General features: G+C 39.2%; 1 protein-coding gene across 1 annotated transcript in view; it reads left to right on the forward strand.

The window, feature by feature from the left end:
- Nucleotides 1-1,617: 1,617 nt before the first annotated feature.
- The window catches only part of FSHR (follicle stimulating hormone receptor), a gene marked incomplete at both ends in the record, with an annotated part of 82,686 nt that continues 60,804 nt past the window's right edge, over nucleotides 1,618-23,499 (forward strand). The window contains one exon of the mRNA XM_084283500.1: nucleotides 1,618-1,769. Within this exon, the coding sequence (XP_084139626.1) occupies nucleotides 1,618-1,769 (152 nt within the window). The remainder of the gene's footprint in view (nucleotides 1,770-23,499) is intronic.

Consider the following 23,499-nt stretch of genomic DNA (forward strand, 5'->3'; position numbering starts at 1 on the left):
TAACAAAATGGACTCTATTTTACATATATAGCTAATTTAATGCTCTTACAATTCATTACAAGCCTACCATTGTTAGAAAGAGATTGTCATTATTTTTTTAATAACTTTTTCTGTGTAAATATCACTCTTCTCATCCTGAGTAGGCTTGGGTGACTGGGGAAAAACAGCAAATATTTGGTAAAATTATGGTAACAGTTAAGTTAACTTAAATAATTAGTTGAGTTATTTTTTAAACTGAATTAACCCCACTCAGAAATATGTATATTTTGGTACTTATTTTAAAGGTGAGAATGGTGGAAGTTTTTCTATCAGCTCCTTATAGAGAAAAAGATGCTCTCTTGTGTCTCGTTAGCTTTACCTACATTTTTGATTATGGAGGAATTGTGGGGGGGGGGAGAGGAAAAAAAAAAAAAAAAAAAAAAAAACAATTTAACAGCTACTTTTAACAAGATTACAATCTTTACAAGCAATCTGAATAACTGAGTGTGAGTCAATTTCAGCAGTTAACCATGGAAATCCATCTACTGAGTTTACTTATCAGGCAAGCAACTTAACAGCTGTGTGTGTCTGAAATAGCCATTTACAGACTCAAACAAACAAGCAAAAACTATGTATCTCTAAACTCTCATTTCAAGTGTCTTCTAGACAAATCCTGGTTCCAGATGACAGACTAGTGCAGAATGACAGAGACAGGAAAGAGTTAGTAAGGTCCCTTCCACGAGGATTAATATTTGTAACAAGAAAGACAATTTTACTTATTCAACAAGTAAATAGATAAGGTCTCAAAGATGGGATTCTGTGTCCAGGCCTTATGATGATGTTCTTGAAGCTAGTTTGCTCCTGTTGTGTCTCAAATCTGTTAATTTTCCAGATGATGAAATTAGGTTACTGGTCTCCAGGGACCACTTGGGTTGTGGCATTTTCTCTCTCTGTGTTCATTTAAAGGTGCCAAGGAAGAAAGGAAAAGAATCAGAAAGTGCATGTAGAATAATCACAGTTAAAAATAAAGGTGTGTTATTTAGCTCTAGCTTCAGTGTTATATAGCTTTTAATCAAATTGATTATATACTTTATAAAATACAAATACACACACATATGTATATATTTACCTAGGAGCAACGTAAAAGCAGGGACTCTTGGATCCATGAAGGGAAGCACAAATAGTACCTCTCCTTCCGTGGCAACAGTGCCTAGAATCTAGGACATGAAAATACTTTTTTTTTCCTTGTCTTACCAAGTAAAACATACAAAAAACCATAGCTGAGATGGAAGGCCCCTTTTCCAGTGTAGATATGCAGTGCATCAAAAGCACTCTGGGGCCTGTGATTTCAATGACACTTAAAATAGAAAGTAATATTATAAAATAAATATTACAAAAATATTATAATATAACTTTATTATGGAAAGCCATCACTTCTCTCCATCCCAACAGCAAGTCCATAAAGGATTTCTGGCAATGAAGTGAAACTTGCTTAGAAGGCCTCCCCTACAAGTCACGTGCTTCGTCTCAGCTTTTAGGGCGGATCTTTGACGCAGGGAGTCTCTCTGAGTTGCATCGTGAGGTCTTCACACTCCTTCCTTCTAGATGGAGGATAAGGGGGCAGATGTGAAGACAGAGATGTTCTTGGTTCTCACATGCTCACTGATTCTCCTGGCAAGCTGCTCCAGCTGCCAGCACCACACGTGCCACTGTGCAGGCAGGATTTTCATCTGTCAGGAGAGCAAGGTGGTCCAGCTTCCTCGGGACATCCCCACCAATGCCACTGAACTGTAAGTGGGGAGAGGGAAGGGTTGTGAGTAGCAGCCTTCTTGCTGGCTTTCAAAATAAACTTCTGCCAAGGATCGGGTTTGGAGGGATCACTGGGGAAATTTACTCCAGCTGTTGGAAAAGCACAGAGCTTCCTCTGACACTCACTTAATTATGGCTTGAAGCTCCTCTCCCTCACTCTTATCGTGCTCACTTTAAAATCTCTGTTAAGAAAAGACGCAATATGGTATAATGCAAAGTGCAGAGTACATTTTAAACAGGATTCCTTGGTACTGTAACAGTAACTTGAAGTATTAAGTCTTAGCTTTCTTTACAGCTTACTCTCACATTGTCAAAGCACATAGTACAACTTGTCTGCCCCAAACAACTTGGTGAGCATTTCTGTCTGTGCTGGAGGAGCTTTCAGAAGCTTTGGGCTTATTTGGCAAGAAGTAGTTTATTGTTTTTTGTTTGGAAATCATGAAGGCATTAAAGAAAGGGCTGCAATGAGGTTCAGAGAGTGACTCTCCTCTATCAGAGGAGCAGCATGACTGAGTTGAAGAGAGTGAACCTTGTAAAGATACAATATTGCGCTACTCAGAGAAGATTTTTTTTTTTTATCTTAAAGCTTCTTTTTGTTTTCCATAAAGTAACATGAAGAATATTGTATGGCAGCTGTTTTCTGTGTCACTAGAACAGGCCAGCAAGAAAACTCATGCAATGTCAAGCACATAACTGTGCAAATGATTGTTTTCTTTATTCTTTTTTTTTTTTTAAAGCAATTTATATTGCCCATTGCCTACACCCACAGGTGTCTGGCATCATTAGGACCTAACACAAAAAAAATGAAAGGAGTCATCCTTGGTAAACCCTTTTATTAATAACTAGAGAGGCAAGTTTGGAGGGAGGACACAAGGAGGAATTATATGTCCCTGGCTGAAAAATATGTCTCTATAAATATGTCCGTATCCTGACCTTACAGACCATATATATCCTTGGTTAACGTCCCACAGTTTTCCTAGCACAGAAGTTTTGTTTCATTCAGAAGGAGTAGTCATTATGCTCACTGAATAAGCAGGCTGTGGTGAAAACTTGAGAAAAATGCCTGAATTAACCACATAAGGTCAGTAAAAGTTTAAATCATTCTCTCAACTAGAGGGAAAAAATAATCCATCTGTAATTTGTGTCATCTAAATCTTGGGTAAATTGTGCTCCAGGCACACACTGCTAATTTTGTTTAATTTTGCTTTGATTGTTTCATTAGATTAGACAGGTAAGGGTTGCCTTCCAGGGATTTAAAAAAAAAAAAAAAAAAAAAAAAAAACACTTTATTTTTGCAAAGAAGTAGAATTTTAAATCACCAAAAACACCTGCTAGTAAAATGGGGTTTGTTTCCAGTAGATTCTTGTTAACTTCTCTAGGGTTTTTTCATGTTGCTAATGTGCTGGTTCTTTGGCACAACTGTGTGTTCCCTGAGACAGGCTGACTACAACATGATGTGACTGTAAACAGCAGCTGAATTCTTTCTTCTTGCAGTGTTGTATAAATATTGCAGTTTGAATCTCTTGACTTGACTCTCTTCCCATTTACACCAACTTTTGTTTCCTTAGGGGGCAATTTTTGTCCTGTCAAATCACTATAGCCCTGGAATTAATTTTAGTATACCTTAAGAATTTGTCCGTGAAAACTCTGTAGATTCTAGTGCTAATGTGGCAAAAAAACAGATGCATTAGCTGAGGAGTTTTAAAGTGACAGATAAACCTTAGATCCCCATTCAAGGTTAAAAGGGTTTTCTGGAAAGGTGTTTTCCTAAACTGAGTACCCAGTGGATTGTTTCAGCTGTCTGAAACAGACTTTGCCACTCCAGATGCTGTTGCAAATGCACTGTTGGTAGCAGGGAATAAGATCTCTTCGTGTTTCTTCCAAACACCTCAAGGAGTCAAAAGGGTTTTAAAACCAGTGTAGCAACGTGAGTGTAAATGGCAGTGGCATCTAAGGATCCTCTGTAGGACATGCGCACAGATTTCTCCCTGCCAAGTACAGCTCCTGCAAGGTGCTTTTTTCACTTAAGAACTCATTCTGAATGTGCTGGATATGGTTTATGGTTAGACATACGTGTGTGTGTCTGTGTTAGTCAGCATTCTTGAAGCTCTTCACCTTCTATGAGAAGGTGGTCTAGACAGCTTTCCTAAGCTACCCTAGTGCCATTTAAATGATGAAAAACATGCCAATGAAAGCATTGGAGAGAGAACAGAGTAAGTCTCAAGCACTTCTGTTTCTGTGTGTTTCTGTTTCACTAAAGATGTTTAAGTTGGGACCGTGTATGTGGCATTACTAAGTACTATGTTACTTAGTAAAAAATCTCAGTATAAAAACATTGTCCTCACAGAACCACCAGCTGTATGCTGTACAGCAGCGCAAAGTTCACACTCTTGATACAAGAGCTGGGGCTCTGCTCCTGACTGGATCAGCACCTGCTTTGGCAAGGGTGGCACAAAGGGAAGAGGGGTTTGATAGAAGTAGGTACTGAAATGACTGTGAGAAATTCATATGTCTGTGACTTAAAGTACTGGAGACAAGTCACGAGAAAAAGGAGGCCAAAAGTTGAGATGGAAAGCTTAGGATCATTTGTGTCAGTGTATTATTAATCACCATGGGGGGAGGAGGGTTCAACTAATTATGGCAGTTCAGTCCTTGAAGATTTAAAACAGTTTTTAGGAGTCAGTGTTAATCTTAGCAGTCCATTCTTATTCACTGAGATTTTATTTAGTCGTTGGAGATCTTAACTAGAGAAAGTAACGTAAACAAAAATAACTTGTTCTCAGAATAGAAGGGATCTTTCCTAAGACTTAGCAAAGTACTTTAAGCAGAAATGTATAAATTTCAACTGGGAATCAACTAGAAATGCCAGGAAAAGCTTACTCATCTCTTACAGCACCCTTTCTTGCTTTTGGGTTTCTCATCTGAGAAGAGCCTTAAACCATTCTTACCCCAGGGAAACAGGGAGCAGTACACAGCAGTTAGGGGCACTCATGTGGGCAGTATAATATACCTCTTTGACAAAATAAAGCATCAGTACAAGGCAGCTTTGTAAGGGAAGTGGGAAAAGGTTGCATGGTCCAATTCTACTTGCAGTTGGCAGAGTTATTAGTGAGACAAATATCAATATCAGTGTTTTATCTGCATCCTGTAATTAATGCTATCATAAAAAAGTGCTATGAAATCAAATTTGGTCATACTGCTTTCATTATAAAGAGAAACTGTCTCCCACTCATTTAATTTCCTGATTTGCTGCTGCTCCTAAAGGTTGCTGTTTTGACAATTAATTCTCCTTAGCTGATACAAAAGTGAAGCAGCCCACAGCAGCAGGGAGATGTGGACCAGTAAATACCTTCTGCTTCCCTGTATTCAACACCATGGAGATGTTATAAGAAACATCTCTTGAGAATGGAGGCTACTCAAAGAAAGCTTGCAAATATGTCACTCAGATAATTAAAAGTTCCCTTGTGAGCAATAGTTTAAAGTGTTAGCAAGCCAGAGGCTTCAGCAGGAGAATGGTGCCAGTTTTGGAAAGAAGCAAATAAGGTGATTGAAATAATTGACAACAGAAATGGTCAATCATTTTGCACCCATCCAAATGCTGCCTGAGAGAGAGGAAAATTGCAGGTAAAACAAATAAGGCCTAGGACTGGTCATATGGTGTTTTGTATTTTACAATACCTTCACCAGCTTCACTAACCAGTTCAGCCATTGATGGAGCAGTTTAGATGTATGTTATGCAGAAGATTTTCTCCCAAGAATCTGCAAACTATAAACAGTGGTATTTTTTCTTGCCCTTTGCATAGGTGTTTTTGTACAACTGCTCAAGGATATTTATTTTAGACTATCAAGTCAAGGCTGGGTAGATGTCTGCCCACTAGAACAGTGGCTGCCTTGAAATAGCAAGTTCTTTGTTATGAACTAAATGAGTCAGATGTGCTTCCCCAAGACACAAGCTACAAATGATGTGAACAGTAGCTGCAACGCTGTCAAAGACAGCTGCAATTAGAATTTTTTATGCTTTCACACATACAGTTGAAAGCACATTGAAACCTGCAAGCAATTACAGCTCTTACTCAGGTGTTTATACTGGAGTACTAACCTTAATATAAGACAGACAGGGTGATGAAGACAAGCTAATGAAATGAAGACCCATGAAGCTGTCAAATACTTATGTTACAGTAGTTAATTATATAGTTAATCAATAAATCCATGCATTATCAGAAAGGGATGGAAAATATTTGCACTGCAGAGCACATTCAGAGTGTATTGCATGCTATCTAAGACTCTTTTTTTCCCTTTTAAGCAGCATTGCCTCTGCTATCAGTGTAGGAAAAAAAAAAAAAAAAAAAAAAAAAAGTCTGTAGTGTTAAATTCTTCTCTTTTCAAATTTATGACCAGTTCATACTTTGAAGCAGAAAGCTATAGAACTTGGTGTATGATCGCTGGCTGTACATTGCCTGAGAGGTCCAATGCTTATGTTGGATTCTGTATTTGACATTTTCACTGTGAGGATAAAAAGAAATAAGCAGAGCATAACAGAGAATAAAGAAAAGCCCAAGGAAGGAAGTGACACTAAAGAAGGATAATAAACTCTGCAGGGCAGATCCTCAGCTAGTATAAATCGCCAAGTGTATATCTCTATAGAAACATCCAGCTTCTACAGCTTTAGAAGCATTTTAAGATGAGGCGGTGCACTGTGTGCAATACGAGGGGCTTTGTGCTGCAACCCACTCTGCTGGATTACTCATTGTACTGTGGCAATAAATACATATGCGTGACTTTCACCTGACTTACAGTGACTGAGATATATGATCTAGTCTGAAGATGGATCGGTGTGTGCACGTATCTTTGAAATGATTCATATTCATGTAATGTATCTTTGAAATGAAAGTGCATTCACTTAAAATGCAATGACATGTATATGACTTGTTAAATCAGTAAGCTCTTTCCGGGGAAACACAGTGAAGGACAAGACTTGATTTTTGCTTTCACAGGGCACTGAGAGGGTAACAAGGCCTGTGACACTGGAGTCAGCTACCAATTGACTTCTGCTGTACAAATACTGACTTTCCTAGTAGTCTCTGTCTTGCACATGCATATAGAAAACAGAGCTGGTTCCCCATGAGGCATAAACTGGCGTCCTAGTCTGTCTGGAGCATCTCCACTCCCATTGCATTTTTGGAGATGCTTGTCTATGCAAACAGGTGTCCCTAGGACAGAAGGTGTTTCAGCTCTCCTCCAACCAAACCAGTAGCTTCAGTCTTCACTATTTTACTTACTATTCTGAAGCACTGAAGTCATAAACTGTAACTGTCAAATGGAAGTGCTCGTTATAGGATGTTTAAAAACATTCCAGTTTAGGAAACAGAAGTTACAGAAGCACTGATCTCTGAATTTTGTAATTGATAAAAAGGCAAGTAATTCTTGCAAGCTATGAAACTGGGGAGAGAAATATTTTGTTTGGGACTTCACCGATGTGGGACATTTCTGTTCTTCCTGTGTCTTTTTGTGTTAATGAGGAAGATAAAAATATTTACAGTATAAGTGATATTCAGAATCAAAGATTTGTATAAAGATTGGGTAATGAAGTATATGCTTGTTTTTACATTAGCTCAAAGACTGTCCCAAGCACAAAAAGAACTGGGCTCAGGTCACTTCCCAAATGTCTGATAGCAGATGGAAAGAGTCTTGTCAGCTCTGTGTACAGTCTTCAAGTTAGACATTTTTGATACAACCTACTTCACTTCTACTTACAAAGAATCGTAACTTGCTTATTGAATGAGTTTATTATCAATGTTTTCTAAAGTGTTTGGAGGATTAAACAAATCATTTGTAGCTGTTTCATTTTCTTCTCTTGTCTGGAATAGGATATCTTTATCTTGGGTGCCTCCCCATTCAAATCTTGTCTCATTTAATTATAACCTAGGAGAGCCTGGCAGTAATGTGATTTATAAGATGCAAGCTGGTAAGCACCAAGGTTTAGCACAGAGGCACAGCAAGAGAGAAAAGTCCTGGTAAGATCAGAAATAAGTAGTTTTCAAACTAAAATGTGGTTAAAACGGAGAAGTTGTTAAGCTCAGGGGGCATTGCAATGGAGAATGGAGCTCAACCTTTTATCCTTCTGATAAGAATATGAATCAAAAAAGAGACTTGAGGAATCTTGAATTCACTAGTGTCCTGCAGCAGTTAATTTTCCTTTGCTCTAAACGGTATGCCTCACTAAACTCTTCAATCATATAAATGATTTCCTAGCTTCATTTACTCCCCTTTCTATGGCTTCTCACAACTCATCGGTTTTCACTGCCCAGAATTAAAACACTGATTTTTTTAGACCTTGTTGCTTTCTCTTTCCTAATATTGAAATCTGTTAGTTTCATGTCACATCCCATCCTGTGATACCAAGATTCTCTGGCCCAGAATCTTATTGATACCTGTGTATAAATATTACTAGGTGGGAGAGCTCTAGGATGAAGTTTTTAAGTGTTTTTATGAGTTTGAAGGACATGCTTCTCAGATGATTCTGTGTTTCTGTTGTAGTTGTTCAGCTTAGCTAAATTACCCTCCCATTCCTTTCATAGGGGCCTCAGGCTATTTATGCTGAGGTGGATGCAGAAGGATGCATGTTTGTCCTCCCCCATGCCAAAGGGGTTCTCATTGGCCTGGGATCATCAATGAAAATATTAGGTACATGGAGAGCTTAAAAAGAAGAAAGAGAACAAGAAAGAGAGCGGATAAGAGCCAGAACAGAATGAATGGTCATATTTAAGATCTCAAGTGAATATACTGTCCTGGAGGGGATAGCTGCTCTAAGTGCCTGCAGTTTGTATACAGGAAGGGGTCCTCTGAAGCCAAACCAAATTATCTAGCATAGCAAAGAAAAATAAACCTGTCAGACACCTAACTGAGGAATGGAAGAAATCCATGCAAAGTTCAACATACTTCAGACAATCTCTTCTAACTTGACAGCTTTTTACTTTAGTTCTGCTTAACTTTTCCTGAGTGTCCTTGTGAAAGCAAGCTAAAAGATAATTGGGGTAGGTTCACAGCTAATTTAAATTGTCATAGCTTCATTAACTTCAGTGGAAAGAACCGAGTTCATTTTAGTGGTCTGGCAATGAGGACCTCTGTCAGGCACTGGTTGTTCATTTTGGTGGCAGTGGACTGGCAGTTATTTGTGTGTGTATTTGGTAAACAAGATTTACTTGGCACAAAAGACAAGTATCATTTTTCATAATGGTGTATTAGTTTTGCACTGTGAAGGACAAGCACTTTGGTAGGAAAAGTCACTTTTCTTTGTTTAAGACCTTGACCTTTCCAGATAAAACTTGTAAATTATTTCACAGTCTCTGCCTGTAGTTTGATTAGACTGCACTTATTAGCAGTGAAATTTAAGTCATTAAAATGAAGCTTATATCAAATTATAGGTCAGAGTCAAGCCTGGGTTTCATATAAAAGTATAGAAAATTATTTCTTCTAATTGCCTTGTGTAAGCTATAATAAGGAGCCCAATTGCTGCCTTTATTCAGGTGCAGCTTCCTTGATTTTTGTCATCTAAGGTTAGAAAAGCATGTGATTTGTTTGCTTTGCTTAATGTTTTCCTTCAAACATCCTTATGCGCTTCAGGAGCTCAGCCTGAAAGATATGGATGCTTCTTATCTCTCATTACCTTATCAGGCCATTTCAATGTATTTTTTCATAGTTAACTAGAGGAGAATTTGCAGATTTATTACATGCAAAGGGAAATATATTTCTGCATGAAATGAAAACAGCCTTCAACCCAACTGAGCATGAACTAATCTTTGTTTTCCGTAAGTATATTTCCATAACTTGTGAGCTTTCTGAGCCTGTGTCTTTGCCTGGACTGGTTAAATAATTCTCTATCTTTGACTGTAACACATTCAAAACTTGATATAGTCAGGGCAGCCTGGACTTTGAACTTGTAGCTGCTGGGTGAGCTGTGAGCTGAAACTTTCCCCTCTGTACACCCTCTTATCTGCACAAGAATGTGGTTGCTAGTCAGCATGTTAGCATGGAAAATAGCCTGGAAATCCTGTTTCAGGAAAGTCTTTGCCAGACAGCCCTAGTAATGTTCCTACTTAAAGTTTCCCCATAGCACACATGAAGTTGTGATTTCTGATATGATGCTTTGCTCAAATATAGCCAGTTACTTGGAACTATTTTGTGAATAGTTATTTGTAAGTAACCTGTGACTCTTCAGTGGTTTTCCAAAAACACAATGTGCATAAACTTGGGGTGGTGGAGAAATTCCAAGTTTTCTGTGCTTGATTAATCTCTTGTTTGAGAATAGAGTAAGGAGGGAGCATATGTTGAAACGATGCTCAGTGGACTTTTTTTCATTTGAAAGGGGACTGTGGAAGTCATGAATTTAGATTCATACCGATTTGAACTGTTATATTAAGTAAAGCACAAAGAAATTTTTGTTTGCATTTCTGACCAATTGATATTCCAGGTTCCCTTCCTATAGAAAGCTTGTGGTTAGCAGAGGCATGAAAGGGAAGTAGCACCCAAGAACAAATTAATGGAGAAATATTAGTGGAATGCAGAAGGCTTGGGGAGAGCCCAATTTACACAGAAAGTTCATAAGCAGGGACAAACCACTCCACAATTTTAACTGTTAATGTTCCATAAGCAAAATTGTCAGCTTGCAGCATATTGACTTAATGGTTTGAGCACCTACTTCTCATAACATTTATATTATTTGAAAAATTAGCACTAGTTCTAGTCATAGACTGTCGTTCAAACAGATATATTTTAAATAATTTCTCATCAGTCTCTTAGAGCTGACCAGTCTCTACCAAGCTTAGGTTGTAACTAAAACATTTCAGTAGGTATAGGACAAATCTTGCTTTCCCTGTTCTGAGATGACTTTTCAAAATGGGTGGGATTGCTTGTGTGAGTCAGAAACGTAAGATTTAATTTATGTATAAATTACCAGCAGGCCACTCACTTCATACAGGGAAAAAAAAATGAAGAATAGGAATTACCCTGAAGATTGGAAGAGGAAGTGGGAAAAAGTGATGTGTATTTATTTGGGTTTGTTTTTCTTCATTAAAGAGCATTGTCACACAGGCAGGCTAGGAGTTCTAGTGGTTTTCTTTACGAACCTTCTGGAAAGACTTTCAGTGGTTTTATATTCTGTGCTATGCCTCATGCTTAGAAATGATCCCTGATGTAACACTCTTGCCAACTCTGGGCTTTGAGAAGTGTGGATTTCTGTGCTAACTTTGTTTCAGCTTTGATTTCATTACATCACTGCATGCGATGAATATATTTGGCTATTTACTTTTGTAGCACAGTAAACATATTTGAGGACAGAGCCTATGTCGAATGGCATGGCAAGTACTTGCATATATGAGGGCCACAGACACTCATCCAGGCAAGACAACAAACTTAGCTCCAGCAGTAGAAGTTACTGCCCATGCTGCTCAGTCTAGCATCTACAGTCTCCTCACAGCTGCAGAAAATGAGCACAGATCAGCCAAATGCATTTTTTCCTTGTTAACTACTGAGAAATAATCAATGCCGAAGTCTTTTCTCAGACGAGCCTTGTCTCGCAGCTGGAATATTTACAGACGTGGAAATTTCTGAGCAAACTATGTGTGAGAAGAGGGGCTATAAATCCCCCAACTCCCCACTACTGTTGGAAGGTAGAGGGCTGATGCTAAAAAAACTTGCCTCATCCCTTAAGTTTTCTTTGGCCAACAGAGCTACTATGGAAATTGTTTTCTTTTCTTTCTTGGAAAGTGGAGAGTCATAAAAGAAGTACAGACTGAGTCAGAAAATGACAGCAAAACAAGACATGCCCCAACAGAACAACAACTCTCTCTGGGTGGAATTACTGGTTTGGGGAAACGTTCACTGTATCTGAATCCCAGGAGTTATAAATTTCCTATTTGCAGTATTGTTGCTATGGCAGATGAAGCCCAGACCTTGTTCTTCAGCACTTTGAAATCACTATTAGTGGCCCCTGAGAGGGAATACCTTACAAGAAAATGTAGAGTTTGAGTCCACAAATATTTGTACACATCCTAATTGCTTGCCCAAGCAGCTCTGTGGCGTTCCAGTGGGACAAATCACAGGTGCAAAACTACCCATCTGTACGTATTTGCAGATTCAGGACTTTGTGCTTTTGCACTGCACAGGAAACCACTCCAGGGAAAAATAAAGAGTTGTTGAAAGCACAAATGAAATATATATGTAGAAGTTAAAATATATTTTAAGTTATTAATGAGGGTTTTAATTGTTTTAATAGGCCATATGGAGATGAGAAGACTTTCTTAGGGCTCACAAAGTTTGCTATAATTAGTAACATATTTCACAACATTCTTGATAAGTAGGTAAATATAATTTTATCCATTTCAGAAGTGGTAAAGCTGTAAGATACAAAGGAGTAGTTTCCCAAAAGTACAGGGTAACAAATAAGTTGTGTAGCTGGGACTACAGCCCCTTCAGGATCTTATTCACCAGACCATACTCTTATGACAATGTATTCCCTTACTCAAAAATAAAAAAATAAAAATAACTTTTGCACATTCATATTACTTTCTGATAAATATTTCTTATCATAAAGACTGTGCTCAGCAGCATGAAATGCAGGCCTGCTGTTTTGGATCTCCTAAATAAGGAGTCATAATGTTCAAGCAATGTATATACAATTTCAGCGGGTTTTTTTCCTCAAATGTATTTATACTGACATGCTACCAGTGCATCATTACATTTTCCAATTTCTTGTGTGCTTTCCTTGTATCAGTTTCTGTCACTTCACTAGAAGGGCAGCATTGCACAGTAGTGCTACAGTCTAATTTCAAGACAGCTGAGGTGGAGATTTTTGTGAGCATTTCAGTTACAGATAATTGTTGGATCTGTTATAGAACCATTTAGGTTGGAGAAGACCTTCAAGATCATCAAGTCCAGACATCAACCTAAATTACTGTGTCCCATCATTAAGCCACATCCCTTAGTCCTATGTCCATACATCTCTTGAATACCTCCAGGGATGGCGATGCCACCACTTCCCTGGGCAGCCCATTCCAATGCTTGACCACCCCCCTTTGAAGAAATTCTTCCTGACATCTAATCTAAACATCCCCTCACTCAAAGTCATTGCCTCACATCCTATTACTTGTCATCTGAGAAGAGACCAACACCCACCCACCTTACTAGAACCTCCTTTCAGGTAGTTATAGGGAGCGATGGGGTCTGCCATCAGATTTCTTTGTCCAGATTAAACAATCCCAGTTCCCTCAGCCACTTCTCATGTCCTCATACTTTCTAGTCCTTTCCCCAGCTTCATTGCTCTTCTCTGAAAGCATTCCAGCAACTCAGTATCTTTCTTGTAGTGAGTGGCCCAAAGATGAGCACAGTACTCGAGATGTGGTCTCACCAGTGCTGAGTACAGAGGACGATCACTTCCATAGTCCTTCTGGCCACACCATTTCTGATGCAAGCCAGGATGGCACTGGCCTTCTTGGCCAGCTGGGCATACTGCTGGCTCATGTTCATCTGGCTGTTGACCAACACCCTGAGATGCTCTTCTGCTGGGTTACTTTTCACCCACTCTTCCCCAGGCCCATACCAGTGCCTGGGTTTGTTATGACTCAAGTGCAGCACCCAGCATTTAGCCTTGTTGAATTTCATCTGATCAGGCTCAGCCCATTGATCTAGCCTATTCAGATTCCTCTGCAGAGCCTTCCTACCCTCATGTAGATCAATGCTCCCACCCAGCCTGTTGTCGTTTGCAGACTTAGTGAGGATATACTCAATCCCTTCATCCAGATCACGGATAAAAACGATAAACAAAACTGGCTGCAAGACTGAGCCCTGGGGAATGCCTCTTGTGACTGGCCTTCAACTGGGTTGAACTCTACTCATTATGAATCTTTGAGCCTGGCCATCCAGCCAGTCCTTCACCCAGTGAACTGTACACCTCCCTAAGCCACCTTCTGCAGGAGAATGCTGTGGGAGACGGCTTCAAATGCTTTAATAAAATTGAGGTGAACAACTTCTACAGCCTTTCTCAAAACTCATTATGTCTGCATACAGAGTACTAATTGACAGGTTTTCATCCATTATGAGTTTAGCTACTATCTTTGTGCAGTTTCTTAGCTATAGCCCTTCATAAATACATGAATAAATTTACAGGATATATTTTTTTAAAAGGTACATAGTATTAATGTTGCAAATAAGATTACTTTGTCTTCCTTCGTTTTTATATATGTTTTTGCAATGTTATATTGTTGTGGCTGAAACCATAGAATTCAGAGTGCATTCTTCTAGGACTTTACAGGAAGACTGTACAGCCTGGACATTGAGATATGAGTCTCAATGAAGCACCTGTCAAAGAGTACTTTCCCTTGGGCATACCGGTGTCCTGGTCTGGCAGGGACAGCCTTGTAGATTCAGGGCTGTGGACTTGCAGCAACTGCTGCTTGCCATTTTGTTTGTCTGTCATAAGTATTAACTGTCTGGATGAAGTGCTGTATGATACTAGAAAACAGGGAATGTGGCTCTTTGTTCAAGGCTTTTTTTTTTCTTTTTTTTTTGTCTGTGTCAGGCTGCCAAGAGGCGGCCTTGGTTCTAGGCATAGATTCATCAGCTTGGTGTCCTCCAGGCTGAAGAAACGTAGTTGTGGTTATCAGCTAAAATAGGGAATGAGGCAGGGGTTGCTTCAGAAGTTCCTGCTTGCACCTACCTGAAGATTTTGTGTTCCTCAGAAAGCTTGCTAACCTTTGCTTTTGAAGGGCTAGCAGGCTGCTGTTCTCTATAAAGGAATGTATACATTTCTGTAAAGCACTTTATGCTGGTATCCTACTTTTATGAACAACATCTCTGGGCTTTAGCTTATGTTGAACAGAAATACTCAGTATTTCGTGGGTCCAAACTCTATGAATTCATGTGGGCTTTCAACCTTAGAAACCCACAAGATCCAGCAGCTTTAATCTTCAATGTGATGTCAACTGCTTTTCTTAAAACACTCCAAAGACTAAAGGCAGTGCACCTAGAATAGATGGAGGCCTAAATTTCACCTTTGGCATTAAGTATAACATCATTGTAGGAGTTTCTGTTGCACTGAGCCCTTCCAACAGCATCATATTTCAGTAGCTGCTGCCACAGAATCCAATGACCCTGCTTCTGTGTTAGCATGCCTAACAGCACACTTCCAAATTATGCTTGGTTTGCATGTTCATCCAAATGTTATTCCCTCTTGTTTATTTAAAAAGAAAAGTCCATGGATCTTATTGAAAAAGTGGTAGCTGAAAATAATTTCTGGGTAAAAGAAGGTGTCAGACCAATTCCTGCCATCCTAATGCTAAAATAGCCATACTCACTATGTCAGAGGCTACTTATGCCAAATAAATGAATAAGCATCTGAAACACCTGTGCGTTTCAGGTAATTACCCTTGAATGAAGGAGGCAGGAAAATCAAAAGACATACACAAAGGCAGATAATAAGTTAGTTGTGTCTTTCTGTACTTTCTTTATGTATTATTTGTTCTCTTGTAACTTAATATACAGACCCTAAATATTGATTTGGTGAATTATATCTTATACAAACCGTGACTTTTGCCAAAAGCAGCATTAAATAATCTTTTCAATAGTAGAGTCTAATAAACAAAGCCCAGGAAATAGATGTCCTTTACAACTGTCAAACTCAGAGCAAATGTTCATTTTCTCATCACTAAGAAAGTGGTAGAAAATGACCAAGATCATGCTAGCTATTGCTCAATCTATTTGCAAGAATAGATGTAAATATTACCTTAAATAAGGAAGAAAAGAAAAAGAAAAAAAAAAAGTGCTTGCATAGTGAGATGAAATAAACAGAAGTACTGATCATTTACCAAGTGCTACATCTAACCCAACAGCTCAAAGGGTATAAATTAGTGGTACGTTTTCTCAGAAAGCTAGTAACACCAATAACCATTCATTGTCTCTCTTTTTTTTTTTTTTTTTTTTTTTTAAGAACTTAAACTTAACTTAAACTTTTTTTAAAAACGTAAGGGACCTTTTACCATGTAAGATAGAAGGAAAAAAATGGAGATCCTGCAAGGAACCTATAATTAGAAGAGATCTTAAAGTAATGATACAGGCCTTTGAAACAAAGCTGTATGTAGGTAAAGATTCTGCAATGGTAAATGTGAAACTTTACAATGACGTTTCAGGTTCAGTAGTGACACTGACTGTCATTTTTACTGGCCCTAAAGCAAAACCAAACATAGTTAACCAAGTCTCTTGCAGCGGATTCTATCAGCTAGATAAGATGTGCAGCACTTAATGTACAGTACATTTGCTGATTGTAGATGTCACTGGAGAAGAATGTGAGGCCAACTCTTTTTTTTTTGTTACAAACTCTGATCAGGACGATTCCATCTCTGCATAGAAAGATTATCATTATGTTCCTGATTAGTTTAACCTCTGTTCCCATTATTTGGGCTTATGCATGTGATAAAAGGTCTATCCAATACACATTGAAAAATCAGTGGAAGAATTCCTATTGATTCCCATTGGATTGTGCAAGAATATTGGGTCTGGTCTTTTACTGCATTGCTTTAAAACTTGGTCATCAGTACTAAAATGTCAGCTGATAAAAGCCAAGGAGCCTTGGCAACATTTTTCTCATACTACTCATGAATAGATGTGTATATAAAAATGAGAGCATTAGACAGAGAAAAGTTATTATACAATTTTTACTTCTTTAATTATCTTATGTCACAGCAAATTATCGTTGCTTTTAATTAAGCATATGTCTTTGGAGTGGCAAGATGTGCTGCCTCATGCTTTATCCCTGATGGAAATGTTTGTTTCTGTTTTGAAATTTTAATATGAAATGTCAGGGGGTGTAAGGAGAGCAGAGATTTCACATATCCTGGTATCAAGTACTGTATATTATGTTTCCTTAACTCTGTCTTCAAGGTGAGCAGTCAAGATAAGCCAGTGATCTGCAGCCCATCTAATTTGTTTTCCGATCATTTTCTTAAGTTGTTTTATGTCCAATAATCATTTCAGTGTAAGTGACACTGCTGGGAAAATCAATTCTTCCCAACTGAATAGAAAATAACTTATACTACAGTTGAATCATAATTGGTATTTTGTTTATTTTGTGAGAGTTGCAGTCAACTTCTGACTTCTTTGGCCAAGGAAGTTCTGTGTCTTCTGCAAGGGCACTGCTTGCTATGAAACATTATGAAATCTACTGCAATGAAAATGTAATAAAAAACGCTTGTGGATCTAAACTGAATTTTCTGTCAGATGGCCAGTATTATCTCCTTGAAGATTAAAAATTCTGAATATTTATTAACAAGGTGTGAGGCTATTCTGGATCACTTCTGAACCATGCTCATCACTAGAGTATGTGAATGACTTTCAGTAGTACATCTGGCACGTATTCAGTTATAATAAGGTTATTATTACCCTTTAGCTGTTTATCTGTGATTCAGCCACAGCAATGAAAAAGAGTCTTATGTTCTGTATGTGGGCACCAAACCCATGTAACCAATGGCAGCTTTTTAATGAGAGTATGAATGAGAGTTAGTGAAGGTTATCTGTACTGGGCATTACTCTCACACTTCTAAGGTGTCATGTGGTATGCAAAAAAAAAAAAAATTCGGTTATACTGTATCTGATTAAATACATTCAGGACTGGTAGTTTGGACTTCGCTTAATTTTATTAAGAAAACTGTACTGAATGGGGAAGAAAAGCAGTCTTTTGTTTTTTTGTTTTTACAGTGTTTTTTGTTTGTTTGTTTTACAGCCTCATTTAGACAAGAAAAGACACCCCTTGGCTTATAACGTTAAGCTACTGCTTAGATCGATTTGATCTGTGCTTTTGTCCTTCATCACAATTTGAGCTATTGATTATATTTATTAAAACCAAATCTCAAGAAACATAAACCTTAAGTGCTATGCTGCTCCAGATCAGGCTGGTCTGGGCAGTCTGATCTGAAGCTAATCCATTCCCTGCTGATTTCACTCTATTTTCAAGCAGAGTTCTGTTCTGTGTTCATTTTTTTTGTTTGTTTGTTTGTTTTTGTTTTGTTTTGTTTGCTTTGTTTTGTTGCTTTTCCTCTCTCTCGGGGGGGGGGGGGTGGGGGGGTGGGGGCGGGAAGAGAGAGCATTTAATTTTAAATTAAAACTGCTAATGGGAGCAGAGGGGTCTGGGTCTGGATTCATTTTTCTGGTATACAAAGTGAGACCATGAAGTTTATCTGGCTCATATTTGTGCAGATTTTTCTCTCTGCATACCACATGACACCCACACTTCACATTTCCGCACACCTAGTCTAGGTTTTACTAATTCAGTACATCTTCAGCATATCTTCAACTGCTGAGATTGGTGGCTATGTGCTACATGAAGGCATTTGATGCAGAGAATTACTCAGGGATCCTTTGGTTAATCCCAAGATCAATGAAAGCAGGATAACCCTGGAGGGATGAGGGGGAACGGGCTAAAGTTGCACCAGGGGAGGTTTAGGTTGGATATTAGGAAGAACTTCTTTACCGAAAGGGTTGTTAGGCATTGGAATGGGCTGCCCAGTCACCATCCCTAGAGGTATTTAAAAGATGCTTAGATGTAGAGCTTAGTGATATGGTTTAGTAGAGGACTTGTTAGTATTAGGTTAGAGGGTGGACTTGGTGATCTTGGAGGTCTCTTCCAACCCAGATGATTCTGTGATTCTGTGATGGTTTAGTGGGTGATATCAGTGGTAGGGGAATGATTGGACCAGATGATCTTGGAGGTCTTTTCCAACCTTAATGGTTCTAAATTATCTTTTCACAAATTATTCATTAAATCTATTCCAGAGCTTATGCCAGCTTCTTGCATCCAGGCAAGCTGTATGAAGGTGTTCTGGCAGTCTGTGTGCAGCATGAAAAGCCATGTCATCTTGTTTGCTTACAATCTAGCTGCCTCTTGGCCTCGCACAATGCCTCTGTTATTTCATGTCTTTGATCAGCGGTATTGCCCTTCTCTTTACCTCTTCTGATGGTAATATAACCTTTTGGATGTGAAGGGGATCAGAACTGTAACCTGTATTCAAACAGTGTGTGAACCACTGTTTTTTACATGGAAAACGGGGAGAAAGTTATTAGAAAAATAGTGCAGCAAACAGGTCACACAGAGCCTTTAAGCACTTGGAGTGTTATGAGCCTGAGTCTGCTTTACAGTTCAAAAAAAAATCTATTCCAGCTGCTACCATCACTTCTCCCTGCTACAAAATTCAGGGCTTTGTGTGTGAAGTCTGGGAGAAGCCAATTCATAATGCCTGCAAGCTGTGAGCGAAGGAAGAGATCACCTCTTGGTCAGCAGTTTGCTTCCTGAAGGACCTAGTCTATGTGAAAAGAAATTTCAGTCTTGCTGAGTTTCTGATTCCCTGGCTATTTTTCAGTAGATTATGTATTGCAGTTTGATATGATGAGCGGGAAGCAGCAAGCTTCAAGGAGGAATGGTTTTGAGGAAAGTGTTTCGAACATGGAAAAATAATAATAAATAAATAAATAAATAAAAGTAGTACAGGTGGAGAGGGCAGTAAGAAAGAACTTGAAATTTCATACTGGCAGCATATATCCCCTGGTGTTACAAAGATTAGCAAAATGACCTTAAAGAAGAGTTAGTGGAGAGATGAAGCATTCTTTTAATATTTTTATTATTGTAGAATGCTGAAACATTTTGGTGGCATTTATTTTTGGAAATGTTTTGTAGAGCCAATTCTCAGTGGAGACACTGAAAGCATGACCTCTGATTCAGTTTTACCTTTTGATCTTCTGTCAAAGACAGTACACTAATCCTATAATCATTTTAATCTAAGGAGCAACCTCTTCTTCTGTGATGTACAAACGTTTGCACTAGCTGTAAATATTGAATAATATTTCATCACTTCAGTCTAGACAGAGATCACCTGCTCCCAATAGTGCTAGAACAGGTTGTGTTTGCCTGTCCTCATGCTGGCATGTCAAACAGCAAGTCCTCTTCTGACAGAGCTGCCCTAGGCAGGTTTTTTGCTCCTCTGATGTGTTTCTCAGTGGAGATATGTGTGTCTCTCCAGCCCTGTCTGTCTCAGGGACATCTTGAGTGTTGTAATGTTTTTGTAGCCAATCCTCTTTACATATTTCACTTACATGAATTTATCCTTTCCTTCCTGAATGTCCACCACCCAGAGAGTCCTGTAGAAAGGAGCTGCATAGCTTAACTAGATGCTGTGTAAGAATTAAGTCCTTCCATTTTTGTAACTCTTGTCACCTAGCTACTGCCCTGATCATCATGGACACTTGTCACCTTGCTCCTCACTCCGCTTCCAGATCATTTTTGATTATGGTATGAAGACCTTGTGCAGGTCTCTGTGGAATGCCTATTATGACATTCCTTCACTTAGATAACAGTTACATCCTTGTTTCTTCCAGTCAGGTTTTATCCAATTTCACGCAAGATGTTGTCTTTCACTGCCATTCAGAGACCTTATAATTCAAGAGAGCTGATGGAAAGGTGCGTAGGAAGGGGGCAGAGGTATAGGTTTCATCCGCTGAGGCTAGATATTGCAAAGGATATATTTTTCCAAGCGTGACTGCTAAGGTTTTTCTTTGGGGTCTTTCATAATCTGCAGCTATGACATGAGCAAGTTTCTCCTGTTTCTGTTTCACCATTCTGTTGGCTTCTTTGATAGAATCATCTATGTTTATTAATTTTAGTTTAAAAAAGAAATGTCTCTCCACAGCGGGTTCATCTTCAAGCAGAACTTGGAAGGTGAAAGCACTAAGCATATCTTTATTCTGAATATAAGCTAAACTTTCATTTTCCAGTGTCATCAAGGTGGCATTTTTCTGAAAAAAATAATACTTGCTTTCAAATTCATTATAGATCCATTTTTGACACTAGTACAAGATTGTCATTGTTTGCTATTGATCTGTCAACCTTAAACAAAATACTGCAGTTAGTATGTCCTACTATATTTGTTCAGGATCATCATTTTAGCATCTAAAGGTAAATCCATGTCCAGTGGAAGGTAGATAAATAAATTCAGTATTTCATAAAACCATAGAATAGTTGGGTTGGAAGGGACCTCAAAGATCACCTAATTCTAATCCCCCTGCCATGAGCAGGAACACCTTCCACTAGACCAGGTTGTTCAAAGGCCTATACAACCTGGCCTTGAACACTTCCAGGGGTGGAGCATCCACATCTTCTCTGGGCAACCTTTTCCAGTGCTTCACCACTCTCACAGTAAAAAATCTCCTGGTAATATCTACTCTAAACCTACCCTCTTTTAGTTTAAAGCCATTACCCCTTGTCCTATCACTACACTCCCTGGTAAAGAGTTCCTCTTCAACTTTCCTGTAGCCCTCCTTAGGTACTGAAAGACTGCTATAAGGTTTCCCCAGAGCCTTCTCTTCTCCAGGCTGAACAACCCCAGTTTCCTCAGCTTTTCTTCATAGGAGAGGTGCTCAATCCTTCTGATCATTTTCATGGCCTTCCTTTGGACTCACTCTCATAGGTCTATGTCTTACTCCAGAGCTGAATGTAGTACTATAGGAGGAGTCTCACAAGAGCCTCCCTGAATCACCTCTCTTGACTTGCTGGTCCTGCTTCTTTTGATGCAGCCCAGAATATGGTTGGCTTTCTGGGCTGCAAGCATGCACTGCTGGCTCTTATTGAGCTTCCCAACAACCACCCAAGTCTTTCTCCTTAGAGCTGCTCTCAATCCATTCTCCACTCAGTCTGTGTTTGTGCTTGGGATTGCCTGGAGCCAGGTACAGGATCTTGCACGTGGCCTTGCTGAACCTCATGACGTTCACATGGTTGCAGCGGTGAGCTAGTCTTTGCTAATATCATGGAAAGTGCATTTTATTTTATTTCATTTAGTACAAGTGGAAGTATTAAGGCTTCCTGGGTTTGTCATTTGCTTCTGTATATCAAATTGGTGATGTCTGTGGGGAAGAGATCTCAATAACTCTGAAAGACTGTGAAGAAGAAAAGAAACTGTCAGGGGAATGAAGAATGAAATTGAAAGAATCCATCCACCTGCAATTTATATCCTTGTGAATGTTTCCCTCAGCAGTAGTTAATAGTTAATCTGAGAAAAGTTTGTGACATGGAAACTAGAAAGAGCTTGAAAGAGCACCAGTGCCTTGCAAATACATGGTGAGCAATGGCAATAAACGGAAGTGTTTATTGGACTTGAAAGCAATGTGCAAAGTGTGGCAGTCATTATTTGAAAACCTCATTGTGGCTGTTGCTATTGCAGTGCATGGACTTCAAGCACTCTTATGCACACAAGAAGAGTGTTGCTCTTGGTGCTCCCATGCTTGGTGTGCCATGTCCTTATTCTTCTTGCACAGACAGCAGCACAACCAGGAAACAGCTGCTGACCCCTAGCATTAGTTAGCTGGCATATTCAGATCAGAGGAAGGCCTGAGCAGAGGACATGAACAGGAGGTTTTGCTTCTTTGCATGGTGCCAGAGTAAGAGGAGGATGGGATTTATCAACTTTGTCACTATTGGTGTTCGTTATTTCAAAACATATGTATCTAAAATTCAAATGTACGTTTTAGTATGTAAAAGGAAGGAAATGATCCTCTCGCCACAGTGAGATGTGAGATCACGTGGCATAGGGCCAGCATATTTATGTTTTAACTGAATCAACACAAGTCTAGCTGGTACCCTGAGAACAGCAGAGGACATGCCGTTCACATCCTGGACCCTGCGTTTGGGAGATGCTATTTTCCCCAGACTGCAGGCTGAGTTAGTTATTTTGGCACTCATGATGCTCTTTGGAAAATACAGCACATATTGGATAGCAGAAAGAATATTTACAATTACACAGCTCACACTCAGACCCAGACTGAAGGAAAAAAAAAAAAAAAAAAAAAAAAGTACAATTGAGTCTCCAAGTGCTATTTCTTAAACAGTTTTTGACTGCTCAGGTATTTGGGAATATCAGACATCTCATTGCAACTTCAAACAAGGCTTTCGATGTATCCAAATAAATCCCAATATTTGGTGGCAGCCCTGGTACTTCTTAGGCTGTGTGCACTAATTAAGGGAAGTTACAGTGAGTGTCTTTTTATTTTATTATTCCATGATATTTCAGCTTGGTACCATTAAACAAAGTTGTCGTAGTGGTTATGAGGATACAAAGAATGTTAAAAGAGGTTGAAAAGCATGCTACTTGACACACTAGAGGGCTGAGCAATCACTAGTTGTATGAAGTTGAATGGGAACAAGTTCCAGATTCTGCACCTGGTATGGGGCAACCCTGGATATAGATACAGACTGAGGGATGAAAGGCTGGAGAGCAGCCCCACAGAAAGGGATCTGGTGGTTCTGGTCAGTGGCAAGTCAACAGTGTGCCATGACAGCCAAAAGGACCAGCTACATCCCAGGGTGCATCAAGCATGGCATTGCTAGCAGGTTGAGGGAAGTGATTGTCCTGCAACTTGTCTGCACTGGTGTGGTCTCACTTCAAGTTCTGTGTGCAGTTTTGGGTGCCACAACATAAGAAGGACATAAAACTATCAGACAATACCCAAAGGAGGGCTATGAAGATGGTGCAGGGTCTAGCGGTCAAGACATATGAGTGGCTGTGGTTACTTGGTTTATTCAGGCTGAAGAAAAGACTGAGTGGAGACCTCATGGTGGCCTACGGTTTCCTCATGAGGGTGTGGGGAGGCACTGATCTCTTCTGTCTGAGGACAATTATGGGG

This window comes from Netta rufina, assembly GCF_964035555.1.
Source record: "Netta rufina genome assembly, chromosome: 3".
Taxonomy (NCBI): domain Eukaryota; kingdom Metazoa; phylum Chordata; class Aves; order Anseriformes; family Anatidae; genus Netta; species Netta rufina.